The following is a 12,771-nucleotide window of genomic DNA, read 5'->3' on the forward strand; positions in this document are numbered from 1 at the left end:
ATTGTATACTATGAAGTCTCGCGAAATAGGTAACGAATTGTATTTGTGTCGATTATCATGGAAAAGATGCGAATCAATCATTTTGCATCGGAAAAATCAGTAAACATCCAGTAAACACCAACTAGTAATTATATAATATTAATTATAATTTCAAACTTAACAGTAATTATTTCATTGTTAAGTGTAAAATTATAATATTGTGTTAATTGATGTTTATTGGGTACCAATTAAGATAGCATCAATGTTATAATATTATCTTCAACAATATAAATATAACATATATGTTACATAATAATTATCATACATTATTGACTATAAAATTATAAAATTAATGTTATTTCTTTTTTAGATGATGTTTACTGAAAATTAGTCCACTCTTCAGTCCCGTCGAATTAATGATTGTTACTTACTTGTATTAAAACGAGATTCCCTATGATCATATGCCATTGCTCCTTTGGCATATCCATATGTCCGAGATTCGCTTGAGTAGAAAGACGCGACGCCAAAGTCATTTCTAAATTACCTTTCAACCCTAGAAGTGCCGGTACCAGAATCATAAGCTCATTGACTTTCTCAAAGACTACCCAGTGCTGTAAAAGAACACAAATGCAATCAATGCTATAATATCATATTAATTTGAAGTCGATGATCTTCAATATGTAAAATGATTAATTAATGAATCAAATAAAGATTTAAATCTAGATTGAATATTAAAGTCAATTTAAGTAATTTTATTTTTTCAAACAATCCAATCGCGTAATTTTATTTAAAATATTCAACATTTCGAATAAAAACAATTATACGAGCTATGTTCATTTCTATTAATGCAGATTAACTTTAATCTTAGTTTAATTTACTTTTTTATTTTTTTTTAGTCCTGAAAAAAGATAAAAAGTAAATTAAATTGCGATTAAAGAATTAAAGTTAATCTACATTAGAAATCAGCATTAGATACGTTCTATTTAAGAATACGATCGCGTGTCGTCGAATTGATTGCCTGGTTCTTACTAAAAAATTGTTTAGATTAGATGTATCAACAAATTAATATCGTATCAATAAGAATGGCATTTTAATACATTTTGTTGGTTTAATCAAAACATTTTTCAATACACATCTTATAAGATATTTCTAAAGATCCATATGAGAATTTATTATTAAGATAAGAGTAAAAAAGATTCGTACTTGGACGAGATCGAGAACTAATCCGGCACCCACCATGCCCAGGCCAGCAATTAGGAAAGGTATAAAGACCTGGATGGTAATTGCCAAGTACGACTCGAGCGGTTCATCCTCTTCGGTCACGCCGTAGATCTTGCTTTCGGCGACGACGTCCGGCAATCGGCCGCCGTCGATGCCTTCGTCAAAAATAGTTACCTCAAGGCAGTCATCATGTCCACCAGTGGTATTCGCAGCTACTTGTCCATTGGTGGTTGTTGCAGTGCTGGTGGTAGTGGTGACGGTGGTTGTGGTATCTTTTGACTCGGAAGCGGTCCGCGAGCGGCCATCGGTTGGTGTCATCCTGTGGGAGTTCTGCTTCTCCGGAAGCAGAGGCTCCTTACATTGCTCACTGCCGACAGAAATAAGATTTCTGCTGATTAAAGGAATCCTAAAATCGTCTGTTTTATTGATTTTTTAAATAAGTATTTTTCTAACTGCCTTTATATAGGCAGTTAGAAAAGTACTTATTTAAAAAATCAGTAAAACAGACGATTCTTTCGTATTTAAAAGAAAGTTGGAAAATTACAATTTTGTTACAGATTTTTAACGTCAACTTATAATAATATTTGCTTTTGACAATTTACAACTTTTATATTTTGTACGCATATGAAACAATCTTGGTTTGATCTAGAGATTACATTACTCAATAATGTTCTTTCTAGAATTAGATATTTAATATGAAAGATTATAGTTAATTAAAAAATTTATACGCGCGCGCGCGCATCTGTGTGGTGTGTGTGTGTGTGTGTGTGTGTGTGTGTGTGTGCGCGCGCGCGCGCGCGCGAGTGATATTGATGTAATAGTATGTAGTGACAGTAATGTGTCAATGTATGTAGTGATGTGTATATGTGTTTAAGTCCTATTGATTTGACAAAATAGATTAGGAAACTCTTTTTTTCCTCATGAATGTCGAATACTTATTAAAATTTAATACTGGAAGATAATAATTAATTATACTTATTTTGAGTGTTAAACTGTTATTTAGTGTTTTAATACTCAAAATAATCAGTTCGCAGTATTAAATTGGCCAATATTACACTATTAAATTCATAATGTCAAATTATATCCAATTTGAAGTATTTTTAATTATTTCCATAAATCGCTACTATTCTTATTTGATATGTCGTTAATTTTTAACTAAAAAAATGGAATTAAAAATTTAATTCAACAAAATGTATTTAATTTAACTCAAATTTAATTTATTATTTATTAAGTGCATATGTTAATATAGATGTTATTTATTTTGAAACATTAATACAGAAATGGAATATTTATATTTTGAAACATATGAAAGCTAAAAATAATAAAACTATCAAAGAATTGGATTACCATTATTTCTTTAATATCTAACAGTGTGAATTGGATCTCTCTCTCTCTCTCTCTCTCTCTCTCTTTCTCTCTCTCTCTCTCTCTCGATAAGAGAAAAGTCTCATTAACTCTTAATGTCAATACTTATACAGCACGGAAGCTTATTGTATTACTGTAACGTTTGCAATGATCTGCAATGACTGCAATATTGCTGAGAAGTTGCAATATTGTTACAATATTACTAATTTGTACGTATAAAAAGACGATAAGCTCGGATTATTATAGTTTATTTATAGTTTATATAGTTCATTTTGGAATAAAATTGTTGAATGCCAGTCTGCGATCTAGCTGACAACAAAATAGTCGAATATTACATATTGCACCTATATAACATTTCTTTCGATTTGACTTATTTGAATTTTTTTACTTGAAAATTAAAAAAAGATTGTATTTTATTTTTAGAAATCTTTATGATCATCGATTATCGTGCTAAATATTAAAATTGTGTAATCAGAAAAACATTCACTCCTTTCTGACGACATAAAATTAAACAGAAAAGAAGATGTTTGAATTAGGATTATTACTTTTGACAGCTTTGAAGATACGAGGTTTGGGAAAAATTCAAAATTTCAAAATTAACTTCAAACTTTTAAAATTCGTTTCTTCGAAGTTAATTTTAAAGCTTCAAGAAGTAAAAATAAATTGGTACGAATAGAAAAGAAATGGAAATATATTCATATATAAATATATTTGTACGTTTTTAATGAAAATATTTGTGTTACCATTAGCTATACTAAATTAATAATTATATAATTTTCAATTTTTCGAAGCTTCGAAGATTGAAGTATAGAAATTTTGAAGCTTCAAAATTTTAATAATTTTAATATCTAATTCGAAGCTTTAAAGTTTGAATGTCGAAGTCTTAGTTTGAATTGTAAAATGAATCGATGTCGAATGAATGAGGAGCGCGTGGTATGCGTGCGATCGATCATTGTAAATCGCATGCAAGTAAATAAATTTAATCATTATTAATTTCGTCACATGATACTTCTTTAATTCGCAGTCCCATGCCGAAGCACTATTACTCGCCGTTTTTCGGTGCTCGAAACGTAAATTTACGTTTTTCAACCCGACATATTGGGTTATTTTTTTCATGAGATCGAGAGACCGAAAACTTTTTGCACAATACTTTCCAACGTACTTTTCGAACTTGATGGTATTAGCATTCTGGAGCGGCTGCAACTTGTCGGGCGGCACTCGTACCGGATGTTGATGCACCTGGCCCTCTATCATCCTACTGAAGGCTGTATAATACTCGCTGCCACGAATATACAGCCATTCTCTTTTGAGAATGATAAGATTCGCGTCGCCAACAACAACGACGACGACGACGACGGCGGCAGTTATATTTCAGGACACAAATAATGTAAATTACGTAATTATGTCGAGAGTGACTATCTTTTTCTTCTCTCTCTTTCTTTCTTTTTCTCGCTGATTAGATTCGTTCAGGAACTGTTAATTATGGCGAAAGTCAAAATATGAATGATCCTGCGACGTGCCAATCGAAGAAAGGTAAGCAACCTCTTCCTGCCTGAGGACACTGTCAAATAATTGTCATTATTTTAACTGCAAAGTCACATACTCAGTTTAATCAGAGTTCCTTCACCAAAAGAACAATTTAAAGTAAAAAAAAAAATGATTAGATCAGATCTCAGAAAATAATTTTACTTTAATCATTTTATTTTAATTTTAATTTAACCATTAAAATATTTATAGAAATCACATGATAAGCAATGCTGTAAACAATTTTGATTTTAGCAACCAATTTGAGCGACCTACAGCATTATTTTGAAGATCCAACAAAATCAGATCGATCTTTAGTTAAATTTTTAAATACTTTAGCAAAACCGTCCTTTCCGTGTTAAAGTCATTATTAAAGAAATCTTAAAAGCCTACTCGATAAGCACATTAAATATAATTTTCTAATTCGAAAAAATAACACGTTCAAAGCGTTAAAATTAAAAATCATTAAAATTTAAAATCATTTTTATGACATATCCTGAAAAAATTAGTATATAAGTATATTGCCACACGAAAAGAATGATTTTGCTGAAAGGTCTAAAATTTTGTTATATACAGATATACATACAAATATAAAACTAATTTTGTTGAACCATCAAAAATAATTATTGCAAATTAAAAAATAGTAAATAATATAACTGGCAAAAATTTTGAAAAAATTCTAGCAACCAATTAAATTTCCAACAAAATTATTTTTAGGTGTGTATCCAACAAAATTTTGAGTTTTTTTTAATAAAATCATTCTTTCCACGCAAATAATTTTCAGCTGATTTTTTGGTCACATAAACTTTACGTCACTCTGAAGATTCACCTGCGAGTTTTCTGTGATCATTGTAAATTGAATTAAATTATTAAAAAAATCGATTATTCCCACGACATTGATATTGTTCTTAAATTAATTGCCGAATTTTCAAATCGCATCTGCAAAATGAATGATCGAATTTATAGGATTATCCAGAAAGTTCGTGCCGACTATATAATTTAATAAATGTATACTATAATTTAAATCTTCTGCGTTTCAATTTTCCTTCAATATCGGCACGAACTTTCTGAACAATATATCACCATATGTGAGATGACATCACGACATGGTTCCATGATTTTATGAGTCGCGTGTATCATGCAAATAGATTGTATTACACACATCACGTGTTAATTAACATGTAACACTCAACTTCCTCTTACTTGAGTTCCGCTTCGGAAGGAATCGTGATAATCTATTTTGCGGTAATTCCACGTATCGTGTATGCTCTATATGTAATTAAATTAATTTGCATAGATAATAACGTTAATAGGTTATTCTTGTTCTCTAATGTTCCTCTTATCTCAATAAAAATTCAATTGTCAATTAAAACAGTTTAATTTTTACGCGAGATCGCTAAATATTTAGCCTTGTATGTGTTCATGAAATTCATGAAATCGCACTTTGATATCGCTGCAAAAGAGTACATCAACGATGATAACGTTCAGTCGTGCGGTGACCTTACGTGGAAATTGAAATCGCAAGAGCGACTTGATTAAGGTCAAATCACATGCGCGACCGTTCGATTGAGCAACATTGCCTTTGTAATCTTAATTATGATGTTGATACTTTTAAACAGTCAATGTCATTTTGCAATTCGAAGAAAAGAAAAAATTCTAAGAAAAGAAAAATTCTAAAAATGCTAAAGTATCACGACTGTGTATAAACAAGCATATGGAAATTTTATTTCTATCGAAATTGAATATGCAATTTTCTAGAATGGGAGATATTATTTTAAAATAGTTGCTCTTTCATTTCTTTATCTATTATTATTTATTCGTACTTCTATAATTCTTCATGTTTATTTGTTCTTTAAGCTTAGAAATATACAACTTTTCATTGATTTCTAACAGAAAGAATTGTTTTGTTGAAGTAGCTAAAAATTTAACTGAAGATCTGAAAATAATTTTATTGGAGTATCAAATTTATTATACACATGTAGGATACTCCAGTATATAAATAATGCTGCAAAAAGTTTTGACATTAGCGAGCAGCTTGAGCGTCATATATAAATATTTTAATGGTTAATGAAATTTATTTCCAAATGTATAGCTAGCTACATTTTTAGATATATTAGTGAAATCGTTCTTTCCATGTATAGATCTAAAAATATTTTTACTGGACTATTAAAATAATTAATAGAATTATCAAGCTGTTCATTTTTCAAAATTATTAGAATATCGAAACTTTTTACATAAGTGCTTGTTATGCTTTCTACTGCACAGAACATTGAAAAAACGTTGTTGAGACGTTGCGATATTGAATATTGAAGTGTGAATTGTTTGTTTGTGAAATGTTTTTTTAACATTAAATTTATATTTCGCAATTTTGATACAACATTCGTTGCAATTTAATGTTTATGATATGCAATATTAATTTACACTGAAAAAAATGATCTTGCAGTTATAATGAAAAATTATCTAAATACGAAAAATTAGCTAAAATAAATAAATGAACAAGCACTGCGATATTAGGTGTGTTTTGCATCTAATCAATATAGTTGATAGAGAATTTATATCTGAAACAGAATTTATATCTGAACCATTTATCAAATTTATCAACAAAATCTTTCTTTACGTCAGATGACTGTGACTGTGATTCATATTTGACTATAAGACCTAAATTTTCTTGTATATATTATTAGAATATATATTCTATTTAAATTCTATGCGTATGATATGTAAATATATACATATATACATAACATTTTTTACCAAATAAAAAAAACAAATAATTCCAGCTGGAGTAGCAAAATATTTTTTTGCATGTATGAAGTTAAGTTCCTATATAATTATTTTGATGATACACACAATAAAATTGTTTTTAAATTTGTATTTAGTTTAATTTTTGTCTTCAGCAAAACTTCATTCTTTCTTTATATTGACTTCGCTTGATCGCTCTATTTTTTGCAGAGGTGACATATTTGAATTTCTCTCAAATGAAAAATATGAAAGCGGGCTTTATAATCGAGACAATTGAGACACAACTAGGTCACTCTCTAATCGATACAGATCAATGTCGAGTTACTCATGCGACGATCGATTGCGCGATCGCATTTGATATTCACATTGTCTGATCAGCTGCACCTTGCGTTACACATTGACTGGGCCCGGAAACGCACATTGCATCACGTGAATTGCACGAGTTCTCGTGACCTTAACCTACGCGCAATCAAGCTGTTCCTCGTGGGAGAGCTTCGACGGAGCTCGCTATAGATTCTATCTGCATTCTATTTCGCGTCCTTCGTTCATCACGATTCCCTGAATCTTGAATCATCGACAAACAGGTAGCGGCCGGCAAACACGTGGCGGGAAAACTACGTTCGCGAATATGCCAGCCCGACCTTCGTCCTTCCGGTTTCATGCTACCGACCGTTCTCTTTTTTCCCGCGATTCCGATTCTAGAAGAGATCTTCGCAATGACAAAACTTAGCGGCTCTTTATATGTCCGAGATAACAATATCTCGTATCATCGAATTGGATCCATAATTGTGCGCTTAGCTCATTATAAGATAACGTCTCGAAGAGAGACCACAGTGTCCATAAGAAGTCAATGACTTTGATTTGATAACGATTCAATTAATTTTTCTAATACAAAAATTAGTCAGAATTTCTCTTTAAATTTTAACTCTAATTAGTACTGGTAGGTCTAATGAATCCGAACATTTTTTTTTAATTATGTTGTACAAAATTGTTTATAACACATGTTTTTCGTAACCTCACATAATTTTAAGTTGCATGCTTTTATTATTTAACTTTATCACTCATACTTAATTATTTAATCTTATTTCATTAGTATTTCATTAGTAGTATTTCATTAGTAGTATGCAACTTTGGTTTATTGTTAACAACTCGGATTTTGATCTTTAAAATAAAAAAAATCATTCAAATATACGTTAATTTTAAACAAAAATACATTAAAATACGTTGCATTCATGAATTTCAATTAAGGAAATTTCGGAACGAATATCAATTATAGTTAATATTTACTTTAAAAAATAATTTTCTAAAATTCTTAAAAAATAGACTATTATTAAATGAATTCAATTATTTTTGCTTTACTTAGATACTCTCAAGCCTCGCTCGCATAAGATTTCATTTGTATCTTGCGTCAGCTGTTACAATCCATTCATGACTTAAAATTCTTAGCAATGCATAAGAATCGATCTAAACTTTTTAAATAGTAGTCTTTAGAAACTTTTTCACGGAATGAAATGTGATTCGCAAATCTCGTCTCTAAAATAATTCGTATTTTTCTCTCCTCGTCAAAGCGTCTGGTTGGACTAGACCAAATTCCGGCTTCTTCGAATGGCTGCTGCCTTCGCTTGTACCTGAATCCTCAGGCGTGGTCCTAAATGGACCGCCGATGTTCCCACGAGGTCTCCCGTTGAGTCCCCCCCGTCTAGCCAGGTCGCTGATCGCCGGCTCAATGGCCCGGTGATCGTGTTTTCGGCGCGAGATCAGCCTACGTCCAGCATCTGATGGTGGTCACCCGGTGGCCTGGTGCGAGGCCGTTTCACGCTGCGGTTACATCGCGACTGATCGCGACCGTGCTCGCGTGCATGCATGCCTCCTTAAAACTAGTTTGGGGACACATGAGCCTTCTGTTTGTGTGTGTCGATGGCGCGCCGGAGGGAGCAAGCGCAAGTTTATCGATCAGCCAACGACTTCCCAGTCAGACCAACCACGAATTCCTCGCGGCTATACCGCCACTCCGGTACCTGTACACCAATAGCGCACCATCCCTTGAATCTGTCTGGAAGGGTCGTCTTTCGCGCTTCGAGTTCTCAACGTGACGTTACTCGGATTCATTATTGTTCACCAGTTGCGTCATTATTTTGTTTAAATCGCGCAGAGTTATCCAGTGGATTTAACCGCCCCCGCTTCGAGTTTTCCACCGACGCTTTCGATCATTTTCAAGAATCCGCGAAGAGCCACACTCACGTTTGTAATCCTGATAACGTCATCTCGGAATACTCGATCGTCAAGGCTTGCGTCATCGTTTCAGTGCATTCGACACATTGCACTGTCTCTCATAGCACTTTATTTAAGAAACGCCTTTAGGACATTTTCTGAATATTTCCAAGAATCGCTCATATTTGAAATCCTGACAACGTTGCCATGGAATCTCCAAAGGTCAATACTTGTATCATCGGTTTGGTGCATTTGACTGCATTGCATTGTCCTAGATATTTTATTCGAGGAATGTCTTTGGATATAGAACATTTTCAAGATATTTTTATAATTTTAGATATTTTTATAATTTTAGATTAGAATTTTTTATTTTTAGGACATCCTTTGGAAGTTTGTGCTGTATAAGATATTATTTATAATTTTGCTCGATCTTCTCTCTTCTTTGGAGTAAAATCTCACTCCAAAAGAATGAAAATTCACTCTTTTCGAGTGAGATTTATTCCAAAGAATTTAGAGAATTGGATTTATTTTTGCCTTGCTTAGTAATTTGGAAGATTTGTCTTCCAAAATATCCGAATTGCTATTATCTTTCATGAGATATTGTTACAAATCGAATTAAACTCTGCTGCGTTTTCTCTTTTCGAGAGATCTTTAATTGTAAGACAGGAGCTTGTAGAGACATTTCTTTTTTTTTCTCTATTACTCTTTCTTTTGCTCATTTTTATTTATTTATCTGTATAGAATTAAAAAAATATCGATAGTATGCCACAATTAATGTTCGATATCTTTTTTTATAAATGATGCTGAACACGTAGCATTGTATGTACAGACATTATGCCAATTAACAGCTGATGTATACGGAAGGTTCTGGTTCATTCATGGATTTACGGCGCATTACGTGCGAGAGTTGCACAACCATCTCCATTTCGCACAATTTTCGCGGCTTACAGACAACTCGCTTTTATGCGCGGTAATTCGATGATAGCAATAATTTACTTCAGCAACAATATTCCGCCAATTTTCATTTTGTATGTCATTTATTAGAGCGTTATGTCAAGCATAATTATGCCGATCCGATTATCGATTACGCATATCCTGCGGATTACAAAGCGATGTTGAACAAATTTTTATATTTCGTCTGTTGTAGAATTTTTCAATCTAAGTTATTTTAATAAAATAATTAGTAGCTAAAATGATTAGCTTGATTTTTTTGAGATACTTATTACTTTTTTTTTCATCCATAATTGCTAAATTTTCTTAATTCAAATTATATATTTTTACATTTGTCACCGACTGATTATTTACATATAATTATATATAATATATAAAAATATATATATATATATATATATATAAAATCTTGTTATACAATAACAATCTTGCATTTAAAAATTGTTACTCTGATTCCTTTCTTAATTTCATAAAATTTAATTTCGAATCAAGTTGCGAGCAATCTTCAAAATTCAATATATGTCGATGCATATGGAAATTTTCGATTACATATCAAGGCCTTGTAATGCAAATGCATATATTGTCCGAGGACGATTATCTTTAGGTCGTGAGCAATAACTTTAGAGTATTGCCAACCCTGTTTGTGACTTCTGCCCACATTGAAACATTAACATCGATTTTTTTCTAAATTTATCCGACATTATTCCCGAAGATATAAAGATAATTCGTTAAATACAGTGTTACGTAATGTCTTTATGCATGATAAACGATAGTTTACATTTCCAAGATTAAGCGCCGTTGAAAAACAAGAGGAATATAACGAAGTGTTATTTAAAATTTAATTTTTCATACGTTTTAATTTTTAAAGGATAATTTATTTTTAAAATTTTACGGCTTCTTTTTTTCCTTGACTAATGTATGATCTACAATAGGCAGTAGCAGTAGTGGATTAAGGAATAGGCGTAGAAATCGATCAATCATAGTTGAATGGTGAGAAAAATAATCAACTATGATTGATCGACTTCTATGCCTATTCCTTAATCAACTACTGTTATTGCCCATTGTAAACCATGCATAAGATTGTCATAATTAATCATTCCAACGTTTTTGCCTCAAAATATGACATTATTTCAGGCATTTTAGTACTATTATAAGGTCCTGTTGTTTTATAAAAGTTGATGAAAATTAAAATAATTCTTTCCAAAAATTCAATCACATTTCAGTTCTATTTTTTAAAACTTTTTTGTGATTTGAATCAATTGAGTTTTATATATTTTTATTCTGTGACAGCGCAAAGTTCTTGCCTCGCAAGATATATCTATATCTTCCTTCTTCTAATTCGATTTTTCATACGCAATATCTTGTTATTAACATTAAAATTACGTCAGTTAATAACTTGTTGGCCGTGAATATAGTATAATGAGAAAATAGATATAATTATTATCAATTGCACGATACTCATGTAAACGAGCTGGGAAATCGATGCAAATTACTGATTAAATTAGCTATTAGATGATGTAATAAATTCAATGAAATTACATTACATGAAAAAGATCTACGTTGTTGTGAATTGATTGATTCATCTTTTTTTTTGGAAAGAATATACGCAGATGTTTTTCTGTGCGACATATCGAATTTATTACATCATCTCGCGATGTAATTTAATATTAGTAATTAAAGTTCGATATTATTTCTCTCATTATACGGCTCCATGAAGGCGCACAGAAATTGTAATCTGTATCGACTCAGCGGGCCGCATTTCATTCAGCAGTAATCCTTATTTAAAGTGGAACGGAAAAATTCGCTCATAACAGTCAGTCGGTCAATGACGCGCGAATAGGATTCACTGGTCCGTCTATGACCGTATCCTGTGTAGGAGCGAAGTCATAACATACTCTGGCCGTTCGTGACACGGCAATTTGTATTCTGGTAACTTGAAGATTAGGTCACACTCTCGTGTGTGCAGTTTCATTTTTCTAATGTTTAAACCCCGCTGAAACGCGTGTATTTCCTGTCGTACGATCAATTGACGTCGAAGACGCCCGGGTCTTGACATTTGCCAACAAACGAGAATAATCGTCGAATTAATTAATTAATTAATCACTGAATTATCGGAGAATGAAATCGATGAAATCCTTTGAAGAGTTATAAAGGGAAACATGTTAATTTTGCTGTACAATGACGTAGTTAAAAGTCAGACTATCGAAAACAATTTATACACCAACCGAGTAGTCCATTAGTATAAGTTGTTTTCTCCACTTAAATTTTTTTTGCGAGAGATGTATAATTTAAAATTTTCTCACTCAAGTTGTCAATAAGAACGTTTTTTGAAAAATAAAAAAGATTGTTTTCATTGTTTTAGTTAACAAAATATAGTATGGCACAAAAAATACAATTTCTTTTTAGAATATGATAAACTTAGAATAAGATAAACTTGATTAGTTTTACAATTGTAGAAATAATTTTGCTGATTTTGGAATAGAGTATCCCTCATTTTTATTAAATATAATTGATGGATAGATTCGAATTTTAATTGAGTAGCCGTAAAAAAACTTGTGTAAAAAAAATCTTTTATAATATTGGAATCCTTGGGTTCTTTAGCTTCTTGATTACCAATTGAATGTTTTAACGTACTGAAACAGTAACAAATTCTAAAATCAACAAAGAAAAATAGATCTAATTGCAAAAGAAATTAAATATTTAAATTTCTGTTGTTGCAAATATATCCATCAATCATATTTAAGAAAAAAAAACAAGAATAAGAATATGATCAATATA

The 12,771-nt window shown here is 31.4% G+C and overlaps 1 protein-coding gene across 3 annotated transcripts in view; it reads right to left on the bottom strand.

Annotated features, from left to right (window-relative positions):
- LOC108687842 (solute carrier family 41 member 1-like) overlaps positions 1 to 12,771 on the bottom strand; it is a 29,424-nt gene that overhangs the window by 5,046 nt on the left and 11,607 nt on the right. Inside the window, exons 1-4 of one of the 3 annotated variants that reach the window (XM_018193838.1) lie at positions 8,460 to 8,648; positions 3,728 to 4,126; positions 1,183 to 1,567; positions 411 to 590 (exon numbers count right to left, since the gene is read on the bottom strand). In XM_018193838.1, coding sequence (XP_018049327.1) covers positions 411 to 590; positions 1,183 to 1,567; positions 3,728 to 3,819 — 657 coding nt within the window. In that variant the 5' untranslated portion in view covers positions 3,820 to 4,126; positions 8,460 to 8,648. Of the gene's footprint in view, positions 1 to 410; positions 591 to 1,182; positions 1,568 to 3,727; positions 4,127 to 8,459; positions 8,649 to 12,771 lie in introns of those variants that run through there. The other 2 variants (XM_018193839.1, XM_018193840.1) reach the window with 2 other exon arrangements.

Source organism: Atta colombica, unplaced genomic scaffold (genome assembly GCF_001594045.1).
Source record: "Atta colombica isolate Treedump-2 unplaced genomic scaffold, Acol1.0 scaffold219, whole genome shotgun sequence".
In the NCBI taxonomy this organism is placed as follows: Eukaryota; Metazoa; Arthropoda; class Insecta; order Hymenoptera; family Formicidae; genus Atta; species Atta colombica.